At 42.0% G+C, this 27677-nt stretch overlaps 2 protein-coding genes across 2 annotated transcripts; both read right to left on the bottom strand.

Moving 5' to 3' along the window:
- Window positions 1–49: 49 nt before the first annotated feature.
- On the bottom strand, window positions 50–7670 carry erap2 (endoplasmic reticulum aminopeptidase 2). The gene is made up of 21 exons (XM_020100855.2): window positions 7578–7670; window positions 6332–6639; window positions 6063–6249; window positions 5793–5962; window positions 5542–5680; window positions 5199–5333; window positions 5004–5124; window positions 4752–4906; window positions 4523–4636; window positions 4300–4431; window positions 3880–4011; window positions 3408–3476; window positions 3140–3315; window positions 2962–3041; window positions 2682–2865; window positions 2397–2553; window positions 2102–2286; window positions 1817–1978; window positions 1188–1328; window positions 782–863; window positions 50–568 (listed from the first exon to the last, which is right to left on the bottom strand). The coding sequence occupies exons 2-21, from the start codon at window positions 6478–6480 to the stop codon at window positions 422–424; spliced, it is 2817 nt and encodes a 938-aa protein (XP_019956414.2). The 5' UTR covers window positions 6481–6639; window positions 7578–7670; the 3' UTR covers window positions 50–421.
- Window positions 7671–10977: 3307 nt separating this feature from the next.
- rgmb (repulsive guidance molecule BMP co-receptor b) lies at window positions 10978–21215 on the bottom strand. The gene is made up of 3 exons (XM_069523847.1): window positions 20752–21215; window positions 16150–16697; window positions 10978–13356 (listed from the first exon to the last, which is right to left on the bottom strand). Exons 1-3 carry the CDS (start codon window positions 20867–20869, stop codon window positions 12595–12597), a joined length of 1428 nt encoding a protein of 475 aa, XP_069379948.1. The 5' UTR covers window positions 20870–21215; the 3' UTR covers window positions 10978–12594.
- Between the last annotated feature and the right edge of the window lie 6462 nt (window positions 21216–27677).

Genomic DNA, 27677 nt, shown 5'->3' with positions numbered 1-27677 from the left:
TAAATGAATAGTTCAAATGATAACTACCAAGAATAAATATACACGCAAGTACAAACACAATGAACCAATTTATTGTCTGTTTGGTGAAGAATCCATTTATGTGTTTATGATGGAATGGGTCTCTTTCTCTCTCTCTCTCACTCACTCACACACACACACACACACACACAAACACACACACACACACACACACACACACACTCACATAGACACAGTCATAGTACAAACTAGCTCTAGCTCTATAATAATATTTTTATCTTAATCAATTTAATTCTCCCTTAAAACTTACAGTCTTAAAACACTGTACAGCGATGTCAAGCAAATTACAATTTACAAATAAAAACACACATACAAAATCGAAAAAACATAAATCATCCTTAATATGGACAATGTCCACCACCACCTCCGTTGCTGCTGTGCTTCACTTCATTTGCTCATGGAGCCAGTTTCTCAGAGTCGCCAGGTTCCTCTGAATCCAGCGAACATTTTTCTGCATGTTTTCAAGGGCAACCTGAGTAGCTCTCAGCTGAGATGACTGCTCTTTGATGGACTCAAAGAAGGACTGCACCTGTGGGTCAAACACACCTGAATTTATACATATGCATACAAGGACACAACTGAAAAGTGGCAGTATAAAAATGTGTTATTGATTTTACTGAAAACAAATTGACACTTCACTGTTTCACCATAAATACATATACGTATTTCTGATATTGCCAATTCTGATTGATATCTACATCGCCTGTGGAATAATGATTATAAGATTTTAGAGTGTATTTACTTCAGTGAGCTCCTCTGTAGAGTAAAACTGGCCTGTGGTGCCAACGATGACGTTTCTAATGCAAGATGAGGCCAAGTGGAACCTGCAGGTCAGAAAACACAACAGTGGCAATAGTTAGAATATATGAATATATCTTTAATACACACAAGAGGGTCCAAAAGTCTGACACAACATTCCAGTTCACTTGAAGTGGAGAGAGAATGGTCTAATCTTGACCTGTTGGTCTAATCAGGTCAAAAACCTGCTCTATTTGTTACTGGATTGAACTTGCTCCCAACTCAGAAGACCAGACCAGAGTACAAATACTTGATGAGTAACAGAATGTGTTTTTGTATTTTATATCAAATGGTTTTACTGAAAACATTCTGTGTTTTCATTTGTAGTGTCTCTCGTATGATATACTCACTTTTTAACCAGCATGTCCCAGTTGTTTTTGACAAAGTTCCAGGCGAGGTGATGTCCCTGCGCGTTCCTGCTCACCATCAGGATGAGACCAGACAGGTCCTGAGATCGAATCACCTTCCCTTCCAGTCCCAACTCCAGCAGTCTGCAACAAACACACACACACACACACACACACACACACACACACACACACACACACACACACTCACACACACAGACGTGTTCTGATGAATAAAATACTAATACGTTTTCACCCGAGTGTGTTTGTTGGTTTGTAAGCAAGATGCATTATGGGTCAGGAAATAACGTTTTCATGCAGAATCTGATGGGGTGTGTACATTTTCCAGCAATTTTCCCTGTTTTCCAAGCAAATAATTCATGAATTTAGATTTTTTTTTGAAAACTACTTGTACATACTTTTTTCCCTGATTCACATCAATGTCACTGTAACATTTTCCTTTGACAACTGAAATAAAAATTGGACTATTGAGCCTTAGTGGAGGTATGCACTCTAATGTAGTACTGGCCAACAATGAGACAGTTCAGTGATGGCAGCAGTACTGTGTGTACACCATAAGAGTCACACGATTGCAACATCACAGTAACTGTGTTGAAGAAAATATGGTGTACCTTTCCAGTTTGCTGGTGTCTTTGCTGCAGGTCAAGGCGAACAGGATTTTGCTTTTTAGTGCTTCAGAGAGGGAGATGTTGTATGTGTGTAAGAGCGAGGCCCAGCCATGGTCATCCTGTGCTCCAACTGAATACACGGTCTCTGCCACATCAGTGGGTAAACTGTAGAATGAACACAAGCAGAGTCATGCATACTGAAGACCAGGTGAAACCTCACATTAGTGTTTATCTGAATTAAATCAGTGATTGTTGATCGATGTGTGTTAATATGAAATCTAGACTGACTTTAGTGTTCCATTAGACTTTAACCAGTCTGTGAAGCTCTGACGTGCCCGCTGAAGACAGCGAGGGTCTTCCAGGTGACAAGCCAGAGACAGGACCTCTGACCTCAGCCGTCGCTCTGACATAGAGCCGCTGTCGCTCCATGTCTGCTGGTCGATGATGGCACGGAAAAATCGCAGGATGTACATCTGCACCAAAGCGCACATATTGTCTCTTATTAACACAGCATCTCACTCATTCCCTTTCATGCTGACATTGATATAAACTTCATGCAGTGAGCGTTCGTTTGTCTTCTTACCCCCAGGTCGTGTGTTAGCTCAGACTCATTCCTTTTCTCAATCACATGGTAATATGTTTCCAGATATCCCAGTCCTTCAAGGAGAGGCACTATGTGTGTCTCCTGTCGCAGATAACCAATCAGGTCTAAGGCTTTACTTATCGGCAGGTGACCTGCACTATAAAGAAATACAAGATTATTTGAATGGTTGGGTGCTATTTCATTTATCTAAGTGTAACAACAGACACTCAGAGAAAATGTATCTCGGAGTCGGACCCACAAATACAGTCACACTTTGATGCTTACGTGACCAGTTGAAAAGAGTTGTGTATGAGCTGAGTCCTGTCTTTGTAGCTCAGAGCGGTGTGGTTCTCTCTTAGCAGTTTGGTCATCTCATCCCAACCATCGTCCTCGTAATGAACCACATAATAGCCAGTCATGTCAGTGTTTACCTTCACCCAACTGACCTCCTCTCCTATGTGGACACTGTCTGAAAGGCACATGCATAGAAAAAGGTGAAAAACAATATCATACCTTGGAAAGATTAAGATATGTATTGTATTTTGTGTTCTTTTGTCCCTCTTACCTGTGTGTGTCGTCATCAGGTGTCTGTGAATTGTGCTGGAAGCATCTGTCTTGTATGTCAGAGGGATATGCCAAAGAAAACTATACAAGAGCAGAAAGTATTTTTACAATAAATAACCTAAAACTGGAACTCAAGAGCTGTTTGAAATCAAAGTTTTGCAGGTTATGTGCATGCTCACCCCTTCTGCAGTGTGGGCCAGAGAGGGTCAGAGGGCAGCACTGTTCTCAGGAACCTGTCCTGTCTCAGCAGCAGACGATCCCCCTTCCTGGTCACAGTTACCAGAGGAATACCTCTTTGCAGAGTCCAAGTGTTCATCATGGCCGTCAGATCCAGATGTTCCCCTGCAAACAGGTACTGTAGGAGACAGCTGGATCAACACACGCTGACGGTAACATTTATAATTAGGAACAGAGGTCAGAGAGTTTATTTTTTAAATGTTTACTCACTGCATTCTTGGTGGCCTGACTGCTGCTGTAACAGTGTTTTCCAGAGATGAAGTCTTCTTCTGAGCATGTCTGAAAAACAAAATAAAACCAAATCATTGAATTTATGACATTCCCTGGTTTACTCCATGGTTTAGTCAATTTAATACAAATCACATGTACCTTACATAACCACTGACCATACAAAAGTATTTCCAACTCTCATAGATATAAGTTCCTTAAATGTGCTGGTAAACAGTGAGCTAAAGGGTGAAAAAAACATCTGGATCCGCACTAAAATTTAACATCCTTTTCCCTGCCCTATACGGCATCCATTCAGTTATTTTTGTTCCTCAAGATTCTCTTTTTCATGTAATCATATCTCCATAAGTGAAATCTGAATCATCTCAATTAAACTTTCTTCACTTTTCTTTTCTAATAGGATAACTGAGGATCACACAGTGAGTAGCAGGTTGAATGTAGTTTGTGCTCATACATTAGTCAGACTGTCCCACAGATCCTGGTTGACTGCATTATTGTAGCTGTACTTGCGTAGATATCGCACAATCCCCCTTTGAAACACATCATCAGTCAGAAAGTGTCGCAGCATGTGCAGGACACACGCTCCCTGGTGGGAGAGAGACGAAAGGTCAATTTAATCACAGCAGGTTATGTTATATGTTGGAGTCAGAGTAGATGTTCTATATATCAATCGATTCACAAGTGTATAACTGCTGGCAGTTTGTATACTATTTCAAACATGAGTAGGTCAAAAAAAATAGTAACATATCTATTTTTTAATTGAATTGGGGTTTTTTTGACAAAATCTTCACAGGTTATATATATCCCTAACAATACCCCATTATCTGTTGTTTACCCTTCTTTGTGACAGAAGGCACATCACATGTATACCTACCTTCTCGTAGGAGAATGAGTCAAACATCTGTTCGATCTGAGTGGGGTTCTCTGCTGTGCTGGATATTGGACGAGAGGAATTCAACGAATCGTGGCCAACTGCTATAAAGCAGGTGTGCAGCAGATATTCCTCCTGCAGGATTATGCACAGAACACCGTTATCAATCTTCTCTGTGGTTCTTTAATGTCCATTAATTAATCAATAATTAGATGGATGCACGGACCACAGAGAGCTCAGGGTAGGTGGCCTCCACTGAAATGAACTCCATGTATCTGGCAAATCCTTCATTTAGCCAGAGATCGTTCCACCATGCCATGGTCACCAAGTTACCAAACCACTGCAGGAGAGACGTTGGCTGTTACTGCACTGACTGTTTGTGTAATGAAGACATTTATGAGCATTTGCGTGAGATAAACAGACTATGTTATTGCTGTGTACACTGTCACACTCACCTGATGGGCGAGCTCATGTCCGATCACCATAGTAACCCAGAGTTTATCAGACACAGAGGAAGTGCGGGGGTCAAAGAGAAGGCTTGTCTCTCTGTAGGTGGTCAGACCCCAGTTCTCCATTGCACCAGACTGAAAGTCTGGGATGGCGATCAGATCTGAGAGAGAGTAAACACAGGACATGCAACAGCAGAAAGTGACAGGATAAACAGAAGATAGGTGGTTTAATTACAGAAATTAAAAGTAAAGGTTTACCTTGTTTGGGGAGAGGATAGCGAATGTTGAAGTATTCCTCGTAGAAGTCCAGCATTTTCACAGCAACCTCCAGGGCATAGTGTGTCTGATGCCACTTCCCAGGAGCAGCATAGATGGACACCTATAGATCCACAACAATGCGTGAAAAAAAAGGAAAGTAGAACATTTAACCACACATTGTGTTGGAGGCCTTACCTGCACTCCAGAGGATGTTGTTGCAGTGACAGATCTGAAGTCACAGATGACAAATGCCACAAGGTACGTGCTCATCTTCACGCTCACAGCAAACCAGTCCTCGAGCAGAATGTCACTTACTTCGACTGTCTTGACCTGAATTACACAAATGTTTCACTGTAACCAATTTTTAAACATATACAATAACTAATGTAAGCTGGGGGGAGGGGCGGTTGTAACCTCACAAATTAAATAACTTCACTCACCCCAATTATATTATAGCTACATTTGGCTACTGGCTAGTTGGTATTATCTGGCGACTATGATGCATACATTATTATTATAAGAAACGTGTATCACTCACTACAGGCATGTTGGAGAGAGAAATCTGCTCTGGGCTCCTCCTAATCCGAACAGAGAAGTTGGCCTTGAAGTTCGGCTCATCAAAACAAGGGAACGCCATGCGAGCACTCGTGGGCTCAAAGTGAGTTGAAGCCAAGGTTCTGGGCAGAGACATCAGCAGGTTTTTTATTTTCGCATTGTATTATAATTGTAACAAACCTGCATGTGTCGGGTATTTAACCAAACTTCCTGTGAAATAATCTCAGCTCTTACCTCATCTCTCCTGTACTGGTTCTGTAGGTGCTACCGTAGAAGCCATAGAATCCTTCTGCTAGCTCTGCCCCAAACTCAATATACAGGAAGTACTTTTGCCCACTGCTGAGCACCCTGGGAGAGAAAATGCCAATCTGCTCATGCGAAGGGTTATGAAGAACTGGAAGAACCTGTAACGGAATGTTCAAATAAATTCAAGTCATAAAATGCTAAAAGAATATGGAATGGAGAGAAGTTGGGTCCAGTCTAAGATGATGAACTTCCATCTACCTGGTCAGAGAGATGATCGAGGTTTTGGTTCAATATGGTGGCTTTAAAGATCTGCAGATCTTTGCTGTGTAACACAACCCAGTTGGTACTGTTCTGGACATCGATCTGGATCTGCACTGAGCCGGTGAAACTGAGACTCGTGAGGTTGGGGTGTAGGAGGAGTTGGTAGTGAAGAGGAATGATGTACCTGAGATAAACAAAAATGAGTTGCTTTTTTAAACATAGCTCCACCAATTTGTGTGTAGTTGTAAAACATAAGTGAAGGGTACCTCGGCAGGCGAAGACGGCTCCAGGGGAAGGACAGATTATCGGTACCCAAAGGAGGTTGTGCTCCTGGAGGACTTGAATGCTGGGTGGGCTGACACTCAACCGGAGACATGTGAAGTAGAGACAGTGCTAACAGCATCACCAATACCATTGTGGAAGAAATGTCCTTGAACCAAGGCCAACCTGTGTGACAGGATGACAGCTAGTATTGAAATCACAGGGAGGGAGCAACTAAGGGGCATCTGATCTGAGTGTTGGACACCGATGTTGCTGGAGCAAAATGTCACACACAAACGTCTTCTGCTTGAACCTGAAAGACATAAGTGGAGGAAGAAGGACATTGTTATCTTAAAAGGCACAGAATTAAATGAGATTATTCTTTCATTGATTTAGTGGAGGTCCAGTGGTGGATCTTGGATTTTTCTAAGAGTATCAATTTACACAGATTATTTATTATATGTCCATCAATTATATGTCCAACATCCATGGACAATTTCTGATTCAATACGTGCACTATTAAATCATTCCATGTTCACTGTTAGCTCTATAACTTTGAGCAAAGCCACTAAAGATATTTTAAAAATGGCTCCTTGTTAAAGCAAATTGTCCACTTTAAATTCTTCACAAACTGTTATATTTATTTTTTTGTATTGTTTAGTAAGCACCAGTGTTTTCTTTTAAAGACTACTGACAGGAAAGGGGCACCTCAGGGGCCAGTCGGATTTTAGCTGGGGATAGACCCCCTCTGACCCCAGCCCAAGATCCGCCTCGTGGAGGTCTGTGCTTTCTACAGACAAGTTAGTCACTGCAATGGTTGAAATTAATATTCACTCACTTCTCCATATCACTCTCTCACTCCTCAATCTATGTGTTGCACTGGATTCTAGCCCAGGGAAGAAATGTTGACATGCTTACAGTAAGTACAAGTGTCAGGCCACAGCACATCTCATCCCAAAGGAGAATCAAACATGTGACAAATGAACCACATGATTTTCCATGCCCACAAAGCAGGAGAGGACAAATCTATCTATGAGTGTGAGGTGACAACAGCTGCAGCAGCATAACTGAAGTTCAAGTCCGGCCACACCACGTGGTGTTGTACCGAACCAAACTGAAAACATGAAGCTGTTACAATGAGATCAGGAACTGTAACTTACTGTGAGAGAAGAAATGTATTTAAATGCTTATAAAGTCAAATAAAGCCGTGTATTCTGAGGTCATGTTTATAGAAATGTCCGAAAGCTTTACCTCAGTCATTTTGTCCTCATCACCCTTCCTTGTTGTCCATGATAACTTTCACTTTCACTTTTAAACTCCCGCCCACTACAGAGGCAAAGAACCTGCCTCTCTCTCTCTCTCTGTGTTGTGTGTGTGTGTGTGTGTGTGTGTGTGTGTGTGTGTGTGTGTGTGTGTGTGTGTGTGTGTGTGCGCGCGTGTGTACTTGCACTCATTCATTTGTGACACACCTTTAACGACATTTTGGCTGTTTGGGGGTTAAGACTTGGTTAGGGTCAGAATAACTTGGGGAAAGGGTTGGAGTTAGGAATTTAGTTGTGATGGTTAATGTTAGGGTAAGAGGTTAGAGAATGTGTTATGGACAACTATGTACTCATTTGAAAATGTAATGTTATATTATGGTAATCAATCATTTTTTTCACAAAATGAAGAGAAGTTGTGAGAACAGCAGTTGTATCATTTTTTATAAATTTTTGATTTTAAGGTTTGATATTATCCACCTGACCACGTCAGCAGAGTGCAACATCTATTCATAACCAAGCAAGTTACATTATATAAGACATTATTTACCCAGGATAACATTTGAAGCAACATTGTCTAAACTATCTTTCTCATTCACAGACAGTGAGTGTGTGTGTGTGTGTGTGTGTGTGTGTGTGTGTGTGTGTGTGTGTGTGTGTGTGTGTGTGTGTGTGTGCAGGTGCACCCTAGAAGTGTTGACTAATGTTCTGGTTGCGTTGATATGATCAGCTTCTCACCTCAAGTCTAACAGACGTAGGCAGGTGTGTCTCCAGTTGTTCAAAATGACTCCTCACTAACACTCTAATGTCCACATCAACGTCCTCAGTTTTTGTTCTTTCTTTATTATTGCACATATATCTTCATACTCCTGTCTCTCTACCTCTCTATCTCCTTCTGCACGTGTGTGTTTAAGTTTGTATGTGTCTGTTGCAGTGGGGGCTGGGAGTGGGGGGAATGCCATCGTACATAAAAGGTCAAAACAATGCGACATGTCTATCCCCCATAATGCAACGCTCCAGGCAAATCCAGACGGCATGCCCCCATTTCACACACACACACTCACACACACTCACACACACAGATGGGACAGTGAGCACAGAAGCCATTCTGATGAAAGCAGACATGACTGAGACGTCCAGAGGTTTATTTTACCTTCCTATAATCTACTTATGGACTGGTAAGAGCTCTTAATCTCTCATACATGACTCCTGTAAATGATGGATAGTATGAATCAGTCAGTGAGAAAGTTTAACAGCATTGTTCAGAAGAATATACACTTCCAATGTGTGCGCTTTTGTTTTTTCAAATTTCAAAAGATTTTTTAAAAGACAGAGGCAGAAGCCTGCATATAAGAGGATGGAGACCTTCTTCCGAAATGACTACATTAAAATCATTAAGTAACAGCAGCAGTTTGCAAATATAATTTTAACGCACAGTTTGTAACATCATTACATTTATATATTAAGAAATAAGGTTAAATTCATTTTCACCTCATTTTTACCTGAGGTTATATTTTCATCATCTTGTTTTGTTTGTTTGTAAGCAAGATTATGCCGCAACAACTGGACGGATTTCCATGAAACTTAGTGGAGGAATGTTTTGGGTCATAAGGATCATAACACACAAACATTTTGGGGCAGATCTGAATCAGGGAGAATATTTCACTTTCTTTAACATTGCAGCATAGGGAGTTTTTTTTTTTACATTTTTACTGTTTTCCTAGCAAATACTCTATGGATCTTGATGAAAATCATATAATTAGTGAACTGTAATCTACGAGTATGTGACATTTGGTACAGTTTGATTGAACTGAAGGAGAAATTTGGGCCTTTGTAGTGGTATACCAAGTGCCATTCTAGTTTAACATTTTTTCAATCGTAACATATTTTTCTTCATGATCCCTCTTCCTCGTCTGGGTCAGGAGGGGTGAAGGGTGACATCCTGGCATCTCTGGCCCCTCCGGTACATCTGTCAGGGGAAAGGCTGGGCTGGACTCTGCTGGTTTGTATGGTAGGTGACTTCAGGATGGGACACCTGGAGGTCAGCTGGAGGTCACCGTCAGATGACGACAAGACTATCAAACCACACAGCATTGCTCTGAACAAGAAGCATCGAGGCCACAGCGCAGTGTCCATAATCACAGTAGTGACCAGCGACTGGCCGTCTTATCGTTGCTCCGTGAGTCACAGACGACACCCTAGAGTCGCCAAGCGACACCACATCACGTCAGCAGGTAGTAGTACAGCTGCACTGTGAACATATTGGAGTCTTATTGTGCTTTACTCTAAGATCTTGAAGTATTTCAAATCATCAGGTGATCAAGACGAGATTTGCAATGAAGATGAGAAGATGGAAGGTAAATTATTTTCTTGTTTAAACACAGATGTTACAGAACAGATGTTGTTCCTCATGCTAGTCTGGTGTGGTTTGATCTGCAGATGTTGATGTGTGGACTAACGCAGTGGTTGTACTGTCGATGAGGATGCTTCTCATTAAGAGCATTGGCTTTAACACCCTGATGACCTGTTATGCTGTTATTAAGTGGTAAGAGTCTGTGGATGAAAATATGATTGGTTTAGTTTATATATAGATTAGAATAGTATATTCTATTGTCTACTAGTGTTATAAACCATAAGCTTTATATTTTACTTTTTAGATGGAGATCTTCTGACATGTTATATGACCGTGAAAAGAAAAGTGTCCCAGGGAAGGGAACCTTTTTCATGTCTGAAGTCCACACAGTGAGGATTTCTTCACTGGAACATCATAGGCATGGTCCTGTCATCCTACGCAGAGCATTTTGGACATTGGACATCTTGGATTGAATTGGGAAATGATTCACAGTGATGATCAAAGGAGAAGCAGCTCTCAAATGCTTCAGATCTCGCGCCATTTTCAGCTCTTCCACTCCAGGTGTTGCAGAATTTGGCAGTTGAAAGCAGATTGTGTGCCTGTTTAAGACCTAACCTCAGACAGATGGGTTAGTGTGTGTGTGTGTGTGTGTGTGTGTGTGTGTGTGTGTGTGTGTGTGTGTGTGTGTGTGTGTGTGTTTTCCTTTTAATTACCTCTTTCCACCATAAACACTGATCTTGTCAGGACCTGTAGTTCCCATATGGACCAAAGTCAAGTCCTAATGAGGTAAAAGGTCACTTTCTAAGTTCCTGGTTAAGGTGAGGGGTAAATTGTGGTTATAGTAAGGCTATAAGCATGAAATTGTTATGGTTAGAAATAAGGTTTGGTTTGGCTGTCCACAATGCATGGACAATAATAAGGATGGCTGCATAAACCTGCATGTATGTGCGTTTGTGTGTTCAAGGTTTTTTCATCAGGGTTTACTCTTTTCTATTTTATTTTACTTATTCTCATAAATCCAAAATTAATAAACAAGAAGTATGCTTTGACCATTTGGACTTTATTGTTTTTTAAATAAAACACTTGCACACAGTTTGTTTCCTTTTTCTTTTTTTTTTCATAACACACATAGCAACATAGCACCACTAGGTGGCAGTACAATCACATCTGACATTATTTTTAAATTATTATCCAACAGTAAGAATATGGAGCTTTACTTCCTCTACAGGAGACTACGTTCATAAATAATTAAGTATTTCAACACTGACCAGTCACTCCGAACCGAACTGACACTCACACGTGATGTAAGAGGTCACAATGCCAAAAAAACAGATATTAAGCTTATATCGCCAAACAAGTGGGACATAACTATACAGGCTGTTACATGTTAAGAAAGCTCACAGTTGAAGGGATTGGCATTTCTACCAGGTATTAAATGGCATTCATTTCCCACTATACAGTGCTGGAGTATATGTATCGGAGCAGACTGTGTGGTGAAGTTTCCTCAGTGATTTGCAGTGTTTTGTCTACACTCCAGTATTGTACACATACGTCATTAAGGAGCAGCTTGTCAATTGTGGCAGTAGGAGAAAAATAGTCTACAGTAGCAATTTAAAAAACAGGGGAGAGAGGGACTGCGAGGAGGGGGAGTAGGAGGAGGGTGCTGGTTTGGAGGTGAGTTATGATTTCTTTTCTACATTAAAAAAATACACCATCCGTCTTTGGCTCAAATTAAAACAACAAAGAAAACACTGAGAAGCAAAACATGAGCCAGTATCGTCACAGATTCAAGCATGTCACCAATGACGCACCCATACACACTCACAAGTACACACACACACACACACACACATTTGAAATCAGGACTGAGGAAACACAACAAATTCATAAAGCAAAAAATAGCACTGATGGCATTTGCTGTGACAATGTTCATAATACATTCAACAGAACAACTCACAATGACCGACTTTCAAACAAGACACTGAGTCAAATCAGCTACTGGAAGAGTGATTAAATTTGACAGAACTGGCAGCTCTTTGTGATCAACTGACTTTTACTTTGAAAAGATCAAAGAACAAAATTAAAGCTAAAAAGAATCCACTGGAGCTTTATGGTGGAGGAGAGCAAGTGGGAGGAAGAAACACTGATGTGGATTAGTTTTCAAAAAGAAAATCAAAATAAAGTGCTTGTGTTAAAACAAACATCCTCTGTCTGAGGTATTAAAGAAAAATCACATCAAATGGCACAAAAAAACACTATGATATTACACTGTGCACTGATGACAAAATTAACTATATACAGTCTGTAGTGTATATCCACACACTCAATTCACCTACTCATCAATGTCTGTGTTATTGTCCATGGGTTCCTATCCAAAGAAGAAGACAAGATTGTGTAAGCCATCATCACATCTCCTGTGTTGTTTACCTCCAGAGGACTGATTCTAGCAGGTAAGATGCAGTCAGTATCTGCTGCGCCCACTGGGAGGGTCTGCCACCTCTTCTACAAAAAAATCTGGATTCTGGTAATTGTCACATCATCTGTACACTCGCTGCGTGAGAGGAATCAGTGCTCATCAAAAAAAACCTCTGTTTCTAGTGCACAAACATACACAAGCCCGCACGCATGCAGGCACACGAAAAGATTTCCTCTTCCGCTAATACGTCAACACCACACTTAGAGCAGATAGCAGGAGCAGAGTGAGCCGTTTGATAGGTTGGAAATCAGAGTGTAAGGTTGAGGTGGCCGAACCGCGGGGGTAGATCCTCCATCTGTCCCGGTGTGGGTGAAGACTTTCCATGTCCTTCTGGGCGCTGAACGCCGCCACTGTGAAATTAGCATCCCCAGTGGTCAAGAGGTCAAAGACGCAGGAGTGAAAGTAAATGTCCTGCACCTCCAACTTCTCCCTGCAGCGCTCCTTTGCCCCTTCCACGTTGAAAACCTGCGGAGTACCGTAGGGAGAGGATTGAATCTGTGAGGAGTAGCTGGGCCGACGGAGCTGCTGAAGCTGCAGGCCAAGCGGCGGAGGGGAGATGGGCAGGGGGAGGTGTCCCGCCTGGTCGATGCGTTCCCCACTGGGGCAGCCATTCAGACAGAGCTGCAGGTCCTGGGTGGCATCGTAGGCCTGAGCCAGCTCCTCAGGGATCCGCACCGCCATGGTCAGGTAGCGGCCCATCTGGCGAACAATTACAGTCACGCCGATGTAGCCGGCATGCAGCTCTACATGGTGGCCTGGGGTGCGCTCAGAGATCCATAGAGCCCGGACCTTCCCACTGGCACCGTCTGCACCAGCTAAAGAGTGAATGGGTTCTCCACTGCTCACAGTGCCATCATCGAAGGCAGCGGGGAGGTTGTCTGTGATGGCCTGGTAGACCCTCTGATCTGTGCAGCCTTCATAGGGTTTAAAGATGACGGTTATCTGTAGAAAAGTTATAGAGACTTGTTAAGTTTAAAGTGTGCTCAGTTAATTTCAGTTTCAAAATAAAGAAATGCAAGAAACAGTTCACAGTTACACTTCCATTCTCTGCGCCAACTGAATGTTTTTAGTCTATTTTTCTTTGCAGTCAGTGTGTTGTTCCCACAGCTGATTGTGTTGATTGATGTTGTCTATGTTAATACTTGTTGGATCTGAACCCTGGCTAAAATCCATTTAGGCTAAGTGGGACAATAAAGACAACCATGAACCTTGTAGTCCATGAAGGACAACAAAGCTTCGATCACTAACAATGGGAGTGGAGCTGAAACAATAAATTCTTTGTAGCAATTCATCTTCCTAAAAAAATCAATCAGGAACTATTTTGATAATCAGTTAACCATTTCAATAATTGTTAACAAAAATGTCATAACAAAAATACCAAATGTTTGAGTATCAGCTTCTCATATGTAAGTATTTGATCATCAGGCATACATTATTTATATTATTGTCATATAAATGTGATGGAAATAACTTATTTTAGGGTTCTTACACATGCCTACATGTAACTAACTGTGGATATTACAACACCAGTATTAACACCAGTAACTACAGTAGTAGTAGTAACACCAGTAACAGCAGTAATATCACTAGTAACCACAGTAACAGCAGTAGTGACTATACTAACTACAGTACCGCCATTAATAGCAGTACCACCAGTACTAACACCACTACTAACGATAGTAACAGCAGTAATGAAACAAGCAACTGGAGTAACACCAGTAATAACAACAGTAACACCAGTAACACCAGTAACACAAGTAATAACACCAGTAATAACAACAGTAACAACAGTAACACCAGTAACCCTAGTAACACAAGTAATAACACCAGTAACTACAGCAGTACCACCAGTAATAACAACAGTAACACCAGTAACCCTAGTAACACAAGTAATAACACCAGTAACTACAGCAGTACCACCAGTAATAACAACAGTAACACCAGTAACCCTAGTAACACAAGTAATAACACCAGTAACTACAGCAGTAACACCAGTAATAACAACAGTAACACCAGTAACCCTAGTAACATAAGTAATAACACCAGTAACTACAGCAGTAACACCAGTAATAGCACCAGTGGCAACAGTAATAACAACAGCATTACTATAAGGTCCTTTTTCACAATTTCTTTTTACATTTTTTGAATAATACTCGTCAAATGTATCAAAGTCATATCCACTTGAAGCAGTAGTTAACTGTTTAGTTGATCAACACAATTTATCTACAAATAATTTGATGGCTTATCCTTTGAATAAAAAAAACACAAAGAGGACATTCACTGGCGAAGATTTGTTGCTTCTCTCCATTTTGCATCATTATAAATTGAGTATTTTTCTTTGGGAAAAACTTTTATCGACTCCAAGATTTGTTAGTTATAAATCACAAGATTGGATAAGGAAAATTATCATTACAGCCTTAAGTAAAGGGAATCTTTTGCTCTCTCTCTCTCTCTCTCTCACACACACACACACACACACACACACAAATATCAACTCTCACCGATTACACAGGATATTGACTCTCATCACACAACATTTGAGAAATGACTAAATTACTTTTTAACAAGTTGTAATTTGACACAGCTATGCAAACATGCTGACACACACACACACACACACACACATATATATAAAACACATAGGGTGCCAGTAGTGAGTGGAAGCAGTGGTGGATGCAGGGTGTGGTGTGAGCATTACGGTTAGCACTAACATCATAGTTCCGGTGAATGGCTGCTTTGTTCACATGACAGCTGTGAGGAATGAGGCCTGGCAGCCCATTAAGCTTAGAGGGCTGTTAATGTGTGTGGTTTTTTGTGTGTGCGTGTGTGCGTGCGTGCGTGCGTGCGTGCGTGTGTGTGTGTGTGTGTGTGTGTTCCTAATAATCATGACTAATAACCTGCCCCACCTCTGACACAAGGTTAGACCTTCAGCTCCACTGTATAGCAACCCTACTACTTGCTTAATACATGCGTGTGTGTGTGTGTGTGTTGTGTGTGTATGACTGGGTGTGTATGTGCTTTAATAATTAAAACTATCGACTAAACTAGAGAGGGTAGTAGACCATCAGGGAAACATCAACATTGCTTCTTTAACACCACAAAGATGACCTTGTATGGCTTGTCATCCATTTGGTGTTTGTGTGTGTTTATAAGTGCATGTGTGTCATGCTACACAGATAAGGACGTATATTTTACATTAGTGCTTTAAGCGGAGTGTAAGAAGGGCCACGAGTCAGACAACACATGCGCACGCACTAACACTTGAGAACACATGCGTAAGTAAACAATAAGTCCTTTCACACATTTCATTCCATGTTATTAAAGGTCATGCTATATGCAGCCATTAACCAAGTTAGGTTTCCAACACTGCTTCAGTCAAAAGAGTCACAAGATCGGACTCTTTTCCTCACATCTGTGAGTCAGGAGGAAAGAGAGAAGGAAAAGTAGAGCTGGGAGAGTGAGGGTGTTTTTCCAGCTTCATGTTGATAAGATTTCTTTCTCTGAGACACGGGAGGGCAACGTAGATGTCATTATAGAAGCACACACACACACACACACAAACACACAAACACACACACACAGAAAGATATAAAGTAAATTACAGCAGCTGCTCTCACTTAGGTAACTCTTTCAGTCTTAATGACACCAAATTAGTCCACAGAAAGCCCACTTATCTGTGTGAGTGTGTGTGTGTCTGTGTTTTCTGCAGTCTCTCTGCACCAGTGAATTCCTCACCTTATTGGTTGCTGTGGCACTGGAGCCAGGAACCACGGGAACATTAGTGACCTGCACGGACAGATAGTCATTATCGATGAGAGGCCACGCCCCCTCCACCTTACAAGTCTGGAAACTGTCCTTAAATGTCCTCAGGTGTGGGTCTCCGAACAGCCCGCAAAACAGGTATGCAGGCGGAGAGTGGCCGTGGCTGTGAGAGGTTGCGTGCGAATGTGCATGCACGTGGGAGTGAGTGTGGGCATGCTGGGTGCGACTGTGGTAGCTGCAGGGCTCCAGGTGGACCTCGGGGTGTGTCGAGGAAGTGGGCCCATCTCTGGAGCAGTTCCTCTGGCTCATGAGGTCTGAGATGCCTAGCACGGCCGAGTGAAAGACCAGGTTCCCCCGGCAGGACTTGGCCGTCCTCTGGGTGCAGGCCGAGTACGCGCGTAAAGCCTTGCAGAATTCAGTGTGAAAGCCATCCACAGCCGGCGTCAGGTGGGAGGTCAGGGAGACGAAGTCGGTGGTGCACTTCTGGATACGACACTGAGGGGTGGCCACTTGACACTGACCTGGAGAGGACACACAGTTTGTCAGAAATACTGCGAGAGTGAGATAATATTACAGTAATCCAAGTGGGTGACTGGCTGAAAAACAGACAGAGAAATACGTCTGATAATTTAAAAGTGAGAGCTGGTTCTCACTGGAAATGGGAAGTCAATCACAGAAGACAACTGAGGTCGGCTTTGGAAGACAGAAAACTTTGATCTTAAACACACAATGCTACCAGCCTGTTACAATCCAGCCTCATAAAATAGGAAAAAGAACAAACCACTTGTTCAAAGTCTTGATCAATCAGCAGAGCCGCTCTGTGAGTGTAATAAACCTTAAGTGTAATAAACCAAAGAGCAGCCGGAGAGAAAAGATAAAGAATGTTTTCCCACAAGGAGTTAGATAACACTGCTTATACAGGAGCAAGTGAGAGAAAGACATTTATAAATTCAGTAGGCAGAGATAAGTGGACAATACAAGGTGTGCCTTGCATGCATTCATACTCCCGTGACTGTAAAGATTATTTTTCTTGACACCTTCCTAGATTAAACTCTGTGGTCAGTCTTGACATGCAGAGTCAAAATTCCCCTTCATGAAGTTAAAAAAGCAGCTTTTCTTACTCAAATGTTTGTTTACAGCCATAACTGTGATCAGCAGACCAGGCCAGAGTACTGCATGTGTCCTAGACGGATTATTCTGCCCTTGTGAAACCATCAAGAACCAATTTCTTGGTCTGAAAATCGTCTGTGATGTTTTATCTGTTGCTACGTTTCTGAATGTAACGAGGGTCAGACCAGCCTTTTCTATCATAGATCATCAGAGAGAGGGAGTCAGAGCAAGAGAGAGAGATTAGAGACCAGACCTAATGCATCAGTCACAGTGTGCTCCTATTAAATTAGACCAGAGAGAGAGAGAGAGGGGGGGAGGTTCTGCAGTGTATGGGCAGCCACACACACAAACATACACAAACACACGCATACAAATAGCTATAGAAAAAATGCTGGACGTGTGTTAAATGCGCACAGTCCCTGATTTGTTGTAATGGAAACGCATAAGCAGAAAGTACACGGTTCTTCACTGAAATCAACAGATTCCTTTAATGTCACAGAATCTCTTAACAACCATGAGTTACCACTGACACATAAACACACACATACGCAAACAGCACATTCCAGCTCTTCTGTGTACATTTATTTGATTTCACTGGCATGAAGGAGTTGGATGACACCATTTGGGGGCAGTAGTGCTCTGAGTTTTACAAATCAGGGTGCAGGTACGGACCCCCACTCCCTCACACTGTGCTTCAGAATCTCTCCCCAGCCTGTTAAATACTGACACCACAAACACTCCCGACACACACACGGACTGCCGTCCATGCCAACCACCGCTGCACAGACGGTCTGAGCACTGAGGACACATTGTGTGTTTGACTGGCGCACCAGCAGCCTCCGTCTCTCCCTTCTATCTGCCCCTGTAGAACCTAAATGCTGCTTCCAATCTAATCAGAGTGGGTTTTTATTCTCTTTCAGAGGATATCAGAATCTGGAGCCGCTCTGAAAACACACACAAAAGCTCTCATTCACTGACATTGTCCCCAGCAGGGTGACGTAGCGAAAAAAAAAAAAGGGCTGATGACCCTGTCACTGAAGGATTTCAAACCACTGACTTATACAAAGGTTAAAAGCTCTGTGATGACAAGTATCTGCTGAAGTTTCACACCAGCTCTCATTGTGCTTCTGCTTTTATAGCTCGCCCGGCACTCTCCCCTTGTGAATGCACCAGGATTTTCATATGATGTTCTGAATCAATATTAAAGCGTAATTTTCATACTTAAAGGCTTCCTCATGATCTCCCTTTTGTGGAGTCGTCCTCCTAAGTGTCCTCTCTGACTGCACATAGCAGTACTGTCAAAAGAAAATCCCAGCTGATGTTATGGAGAGGAGATTTTTGGTAAATGGAGCCGTGGTTGTGAGCTGAATTGACTTGACGGTATTGTTAAGGAGAGAATAAAGAACTCCACGTGTGAAGGCCTTTCAATACATGCACAGCCTGGTTTGTTTCAGCCCCAGGGGCAAATATTTAATATAGTCACAAATGCTCACACCATCACTTCCATGTCCTATATTAAACTCTCTATTTCACTCCATCCCCCTCTCCCAGCTGACCCTATCATCTCACAGGCCTCTTCTCTCAAGCATCAGCTGCTCCAACCTGCTCAGATCAGATTCTTCCCCCCCAGTTTGAATCATTTGCCTCCATCAGCACTACTCTGTTTTCAGCCTCATGGCCTTTCAACCCTATTCCCAGTCTCCTCGCCATTTCTCAGCCTCTCCTCTCTGCATCCTTAGGCTCCCTCGCCACCATCACACAGAGGTCAAAAGCTCCGACGGCTGAATCTCCCACGGTTCTAACCGGTTCTTTGTCTCCCCATACAGATGCCTGCAACTTCTCAGGTCTCTGGAGATCTCAGAGGGATCTACTGGGATCATCTCTCGGCTGGCAGAATGGCTTGTGAAGTGCTTATTGATCACCTTGTTGTGTGCACTCTCTCACACAAACAGCCCTCCAAGCCTTTGGTGATACAAAGCTTTACAGGAGCTCACTAAAGCGTGCACTCTCTCTCTCTCTCTCTCTCTCTCGTCTGGACACTGCAAACAATAGTCAACAGTTCCGACATTCCTGCCTTGAAGTCAAACCCGACACATGGGCCTGACAGCTGGACTAACAATGAAATGTGTTACATTGAAATTTTAACAAATTGCTGAAAAGGAGCAAATAATGCACATTCTTTCCAAATGAGGCACATGCAGGAGAAAGTGCCACGAGGGTCTTTACAGTGAAGTGGGTCTGTGTGTTCCCACCAGGCTGTGTGCGTTTTTTGCCTGAGCCGTGTTAAACTAATTACTGGAGGTGTGACTGCTCAACAGACAGCCACCAACAACAGCCGACCCCCTGCGCACACACGCACACACACACACACGCACGCACACGCTCTCTGGTGAGAGGGGACATTATGCTGCTTTTTGTACCAAATGAGAAATGCACATGTTTTTTCACAAGACTGAAGCAAAACAATTTGAATCGAATGATCAATGTGATACGGCACTTAAAGCCTAAATCATGACATTTGTCTATTTACAAATATGACACACATTATGTTTTACTGTTACTAATCCTTACAAACACCTTTGGCTTTAGGTCAACACACTCTTCTTTTATTTATTCTTTCTTATCTACCTGGGATTTGACTTTAAACTGGGATATGCGAGTTCTACCTTTTTCTGATTATCAAAAGACAAACGACAATAAATACAATGAAATTTAGTTTAGATGAATTCACTTTTTTGTTTTCAAGAGTCCAGCTTGCATTTTATGGAAATTTACATATTGTCATTCATGCTCATTAAGGAGGGTTGAGTGAAGACATTATAAAATACGCACACAGACAATATGTACATTTCCATTACATTGTGCAACTTCATTTCATGTTATGATTTTATGACGTTTTATTAATTAGCACCATGCAACTGAACATAAACTATATCCCACACAGATTTCCTCTGATTTAAAACAGTGCAGCTCAAATCCAAACTTTTTCTCATTAACACTCGGATACATTCTGCTGTTTCTTTCTTCACTCCTTTTATATTGCTCTGAGTGAAGCTATAATCTGTTCTATATAAGAATACGAGGAGAGGTAGTCACACTCTCTCCCCTTCTCCTCCCCTCCTCCATGAGCCATTAAGGGGCAGACAGGAGAATGACGGCCCAGGAGAGAGGGGAAACTCGATCCGGGCTCAGACTGCAGCACTGCCGCTGGAGAGAGAGCCATTGTCAGGGCCTAACACAAGGATCGGCAGCACAATGACTACTTAATAACTAATAAAGTGTCCGATGACTTCAGACTAATAATCCAACAGACTAAGAAGAAAGATTGCAGAGGTTTGTAGCTGCAGGAGCGCACAGAAATGAGTGCGTAACAGCGTAAAAGAGTGCGTAAAACCACAGATGTGTTGCGATTCATGACCGAGAGACGTGCAGTCGCTGCGGTGTGGAAAGTGCAGTTCTAGTTACCTATGTGAGCACCGCAGCACAGAGCAATGACCAGCAGTAGCAGTGGCCGGAAACGGCGCACCAGAGACGGGGAGGCGAGGCGCTCAGCCCCGCGGCAACAGCATCCGGCTCTCCCCATCCCCGTCCATGCAGGGCCAGGAGGGGAGAGTGGACAGACCTCCAGAGGGCGAGGAGGGGTGGTGTCCAGGCCTTCTTCTCACTTCTACCTCTTCTTCTGTCTCTTCTTCCTCACTCTTCTCTCCTTCCTCTCCTCCTCGGGTGCGCATTAAAACACAGCTGCTCCGCGGAATGCAGGGCGGAGCGGGTGAAGAGGAAGCAAGGAGCAGAAAGTACGAGCTGAAGTCACTCCGGCCAAAGACACTTTTACTTTTTCCTCCCTGCGTAAATCCAGTAAGTGCGCTCCCTCCACGGTCTGACTTTTACCTTGTGATGATCTCTCTCTCGCTCTCTCTCTCCCTCTCTCGGGCTGGGGTTTTCTCCTCCACTCCTCCCCCTTCACTTTCTTCTCCTCCTCCTCCTCCTCCGCCTCACCGACAAATCAATACTGAATCAACCAAACCCTGTTGGCGGAAAACCCGCCTACAAAGACTCAAGTACGCACACGCACACACATGCACACACATACATATATATGTAGAGAGAGAGACACAGAGAGAGAGAGTGAGAGAGAGAGAGAGAGAGAGAGTCTGCAAAATAATGGAGAGGCTGCAGATAAAACTTGTAAAACGTTGGTAAGATGCCTTTAAATCACTGGGTACAAAGAAGACAATAATGGGTTTCCAATGCTGTGCTGCCAACACATTTTATATTGCAGTGAAAGCTTTAAGTGAATCACCATATTTACTTCAGTGTGTGCATCCTTGGTTTCTAGTATTTTTCTTAGATAACAACAACAACAACAACAACAACAACAAAAGCAACTGCAACAACAACAGCCACAATAATAACAGCACCTGTAATAATAAAAATGATTTTTATTTCTTTGAATATGAAGAAGTGAGGGTTTTAACTGTATTGGAAAATGTCAACGTGGAAAATGTGAAGGTTTATATATATATTTTTTTTAATCACTTTTTGTTTTCACCCGTCTGTGTGCTTGTTGGCTGGTTTGTTTTTAAGCAAAAATTATGCAAAGGACTACCACACAAATTATCTGGAAACTTGGGTCAAGAGGTGGGGATTTTCGACCTTTTCTTCAATTTCTCAGAAAATAATTCATGGTTGTTGATGATGATGATATTCATTAGTGCCCAACTGGGTGCAGATCCGACTAAAATCTAGTGAATTTAAAATGTGGTTTCCAAAGGGGACTGTTGGTCCTTGATAAACCAGTGCCAGTGTTTTCTGCAGAATCAAGAGCCACTAGCAGCTGGATATTTCATAGGATAAAGTTTATTAATTAGTGGGTATTCACAAACCAGTGTCTGATTCCATGTCTGGTTCCTTGATTTATATCTTCTGATCAAACAACACTCTTTTAACTTTGTGCCAAATAATGATGTTCTAGTTGGAGGGAGCTGTGCACCAGCCTTCCTGTGTGTGGATTTCTTTAGATAAGTTTGCATCTCTGCTTACTTCATAAGCACAAAGGGGAGAAGAGAAACAGATCAGAACTGTGTGTGTGAATGGAGCACCTCTGTCACACTCAACTATCTAGACAAAATAACACACAGACACACACCACACTGCACAGTTTGTAAACCTGTACAATCAGTAGAAGACTGCAGAAGGTACAAAGTGAGCAGAGAATGTACACACCTCCCAAGAATAATGACAGAGGCTGAACATACTCAGCTTTATGCAAATTGGCCTGTATCGTGCTATTGCTATTGTTTCCTTCACCTACAGCTATTTACGACTAGTACACCTTCACACCCACATTCAAGTAAAGGTTGCTGAGTTGGATAAGTTTAAAGAAAGCACAGAAGTATCTCCTTTAAACAGTATTTTTTACTGTGTGTGTGTGTGTTTGCTCATTTAATAGTCAGGTTGTGTTCTGCTGAGATGAAAGTGGTATGAGAGAAGGTATTTGCTACAATCATTTTCTGCGACGACATTCTGTGTGTATGTGTGTGTGTTTGTGTGCATGTCTCTATAACCTTGCCTGCTATGCAGCAAACAGAGCTTCACTGTGATGGATATTTTATATGCCATGTGTCATAGCCTGGAAGTTTCACTGTTAACATGACTCAACTACCATCGCTATGAACACTCTCAGCGTTGCTCTCCAAAAGTTTGGTCATGGCCACTCATTCTCTGCTGATTGTGTGGGTAAAATAAACACACAGTCATTATGCGGCTCACGAGGATTTTACAGTAAGTGTGGCCAGCGGAGATGATGTGTGCAACGCATATGGCTCTGATATTAGATTACATTCACTTCCTGTTTCTGCCAGAGGCCTCTGATCTTACCAGTGGGGACACATAAAGATGTGAGTGTAAGGAAATCTCGCCAAAATGTCACATTTTTGTATAAACCTGTGGATTTGTACCATTGTGTATACTAGTTTGTGCCTGGAAGAGGTAAACATACTGACAGGAGACAAATTTAATGAAAACACTAGAAACTGGATGTAACAGTGGTTAAAAGTAATTAAGTACATTTACTTATGAACATCACTGCAGGATGAAGGGCTCTCAGTGAACATTTAATCAATGCTTGTACACTCCGAACACAGGCTGGTTAATTCAATTACATGTGTGCATATGGTGCTATTGATCGTGACTAATTTCATATTTCATTTGAATCACACATCAGCGTGCACACACTCACATACAAAGAGAGAGAGAGAGAGAGAGAGAGAGAGAGAGAGAGAGAGAGAGACGGGGAAGCCTAGAAACCTAGATAACATAATGACCCTATTCAATGGAGTTTAATTCTATATTTCATACTAATTAATTTAATCAATTACACCACAGCTGAGACACAGCAGAGGAGGACCCCTGAAACGAATTCATCCCCCTCCCCCCACACACACACACACAGACCCACACACACAGCAGAGCTTCTCTGCCTAGTTACACGTGCATTCATACACAGTAACGCAAGCACAAAGACAGTCTGTTTCTGAACGTCCAGCTTGTCTTCACCTCCACACCTCTGCCTCCCTCCTCCACTTTATACCTCTCACCAACTCCCCCTCACCCCGGGCAGTCACTCAACAAATGGCTCTCGCAACCCAACAGAACACCTGCATGTGCACGCATGGGTGCATGTGTCAGAGCATGTAAATGCAGAGAGTTTGCATTGTTGGAAGCACGTCAAAGGTTGTGTAGGGGAAGATAAGACATCTGTGTCACACTCACACACATATGTGTACACATACAATTAACAGATCCTTTCAGCAAAACCAAGAGTTCAAATTTATAATCAGTTGCATTCATAATCCCACTTAAGTAAAAATAAAGAGATATGTTCAAAATATTTGTTGAGTATTATTATAACTGCATTATTATAACTGGTGTGTTTATGTGTATGTAGCATTTTAGGTCAAAGTACAATCTTCTAAAGCTATAAATCTACCTGTAGGCTACAGGCTCCTAAAAACTAAAAGCATTTTAATTCAAATTAACTTGTCAAAATGTCACTGCATTTCAGTACTTCGATATGCAAAATCTAATTTGACTTCAGGAAATATTTGTAACAAAATAATTTGCATTGGTTTGTAATTGGACTGCACCCATTTGGTTCTGTTGTTTTTGGGCTTAAAATGAAATAAAATAATGTGTAAACTCAAATAACTTGATGAGAATAGAAATTTAGCATGGAACAAATGCATGATAATATAACAGGGTTATATGTTTTGTATAAAAAATCTTGACTAGAAAAGTGAACAGCTAAGTCTGAAATAAATAAATAAAAGTAAAAGTTTAATTTGACTTTTGAAAGGTTGAGGATTACAGGTATAAAAATATCCACTCACACCACACTTCATGTTCACTTATTCTCAGTTAGTCAGCACAGCAGACGAACAAAAATCCCTCACATCCAATCTCTGACTCAGATAGGTGGTAAAGGTGGGGGTTGTGGGGTGGGTGGTGGCGTATGTTTATATTCCTGATGTGAGACGAGAACATAAGAGATAAAATCAAAGTAGCCTCTCATAATGCAAGTGGAAACCCAATCCCATAATAACGTGTTTGATAGCTGTGTTCCTACCCAGGCAAACTCATGTTGTGTTTCACCTGACTTGGTCTTATCAGACCATCTTTTGTCTGCACATTCACTCCACTGTTACAGAAAGACACAGAGCGAGGCCGGGGCTGGTTTCAGGTGCCTCCATGCAAAAAGTGTCAGTGGGAAAAGCATAAAGCGCTTATCTTTGGGGTCAGTTTATCTTTTAAAACACTCGAGAGAAATGAAGCGTCACCGGAGACCTCATATCAGTGGGAGAGGGTTTCTTTAATACAGGCCAGAGAGGGAGGTAATCACACAGATCCTTCTCTGCTTACGCTCTCAGTCCCCAGTCTGTTTCCCAGACCGGCCCGTTGATGTGCACTGATTGACTGGTGCTGATGCAAAACCCAAATAAAACCATGACTCCACAGTTTTGAAAAGAAACAGAGGAGACTGAAGAGAGCTCATAATGATGATAGTTCTCTCTATTCTGCTTCTACACACATTTCTGAAACTCTGCTTTCCTTTCTTTTTGCTGTGCAGACTTTTTTACCTCTGCCGAAAAAAGTTGTTATTGTTTGCTTTTCTTTATTCTTTAATTAGCAGGATTACACAAAAACTACTGAACTGATTTCCATGACATTTGATGAAGGGGTGGGACATGAAGAAGAACTCATTACATTTAGATGTGGATCCGGATCACAGGCGGATCAAGGAATTCTTTTCACTTCCTTCAACATTGTTTTTCGACATTTTCCTTAAGGATCTTGATGAAGAAAATCAGACACAAGTAGGGGGCTGATATTTATAAGTGTGTGTGATTTGGGGTGAATCCAAAAATCCAGATCTAGTGAATTTGAGAGGGGACTGTTGAGCCTTCGTAGAGGTATGCACTCCACAGAATGCAATTCTAGTTTACTAGTGCAATGCACGTTCTTAATATGAATGTTTGGAATGGGCTGTTTGGTTGGCCTGTGGTAATGCTGGTGGCAGCATTCTTTCTGAAACTCCAATTGTGAATAATACATGTGTTTTTTCATTTTAAGAAGGATTGCTTTGATACGCTCCGGAGCAACTTCAGAATTATTCTATATATTGTGCTGGATGTTGTGTGCAAAGGTTTTAAAAAGAAGATAGAAAACGTTTTGTTCATCATACCTGGTTTAATGGCAATAAAGATGTTGTGTGTCTATGATCTATCGGATGCTGTTTTTTTGCATTGAATATATAAAAATTCCTGGACCTGACCCCTGATCTAATAATGGGTTCTTCCCTTCTGTGGTGAGTTTCGTGGTAATCCGTCTGCTAGTTTTTGCGTATTCCTGCTGACTGACACGAGAAAACATTATCTCCTTGATGGAGATAGTGATTCTTGCATGCATACGTGCATTGAAAATAATTATTTAATGCTGTGAAATCCAAAGTACACTGCCAATATATTTTGGTAAATATAAATGTATTGTTTGTCTGTTAAAGTATAAACCAAGATGTATGTTTTGCTGCACTTAGTGCAGTTTTTCAAAGATTAAATCAAAACCTAGCAAACACAATACAGAATGTCTAGTGAAAGTGTCACTGTCCCATAGAGACACTTTCCAGTTTTAGCTTGACAAGGTATCATTCCATAGAAGAAAAAAAACAAAAAACATGACTTGTAATTACAAAGGGAACTTTTCTCTGTAAATGGTATAACAAATCATGTGTGAATAAATCTGAAATAAACATCTATTTATCTCATCATCCTCTTTATCTTTAGCTTCTCCCTCTTCATTTCCCTCATCTATCATTTCATCCTTTGTGCTGAAACATCTGAAGCTGCACACAGCTGCATCAGACGGCACACTCAGTGACAACGAAGCCTCTGTTTTCGCTCGGCAAACACATCCACACACACACACATCCACACAGAGCAGTAAGAAGGAAACAGCTGAAGGATGTAATAGGGCAGATGAGGATCATGGGGTTGCAGTATGGTTTGAGTCAGGGTGAATGTTTGGCAGCTGCGGGACAAAGACACACTATTAAAACTGATTTCCTCTCGCCTTCAGCCCACTCTGCAGTGAAACTTGTTTTGTCAGTCATCTCGCCCGCTACCATCGAGTTAAATAAGCAGAAGCCTTGTGATTCTACCAACGCTCATTTTTCATGCATCATTTGTCACTTTTCCAGTCTGTACATCTCATCATGAAGGCAGCGCTGGTGATAATTGTTCACCAAGTTTGTTGCTATATTTTCTGTGCATATACTTTGATCACATCACACACAAACATCCCTCGTTCTTTTCCGCTCTGTCTTTCTCTCTCAGATACACGCACACTCAGACACGCACACTCAGACACACACACACACACACACACACACACACACACACACACACACACACACACACACACACACACACACACACACACACACACACACACACACACACACACACACACACACACACACACACACACACACAGGCATGTTGCTTTGTTGTTGTGCTGGTTTCTACACATGTAGAGACACACGTACACACTCGTACTGAGGCTTCATGGGTATTTTGAGCATTGTAGCTACAGATGGTCATCTTCCATCTCCTGCTGGGCCTTCCACATTCTCCAGTGGTAAACACAAACCCCCTACACACACACACACACACACACACACACACACACACACACACAGAGTGAGAGTGTGACAGAGAAAATGTAGGGTATCTATAAATCACTCATAACATCAGAGCCATATGCTCATACCTGTCTGTGAGGATGAAGCCCAAACACAGGTGAGCCCCTCACATTCCAGCGGCCTACAACCTGACAGA

This window comes from Paralichthys olivaceus, chromosome 4 (genome assembly GCF_024713975.1).
Source record: "Paralichthys olivaceus isolate ysfri-2021 chromosome 4, ASM2471397v2, whole genome shotgun sequence".
Classification (NCBI taxonomy): domain Eukaryota; kingdom Metazoa; phylum Chordata; class Actinopteri; order Pleuronectiformes; family Paralichthyidae; genus Paralichthys; species Paralichthys olivaceus.
The sequence above is the reverse complement of the archived record's forward strand: the minus strand, read 5'-3'. Positions and strand labels throughout refer to the sequence as shown.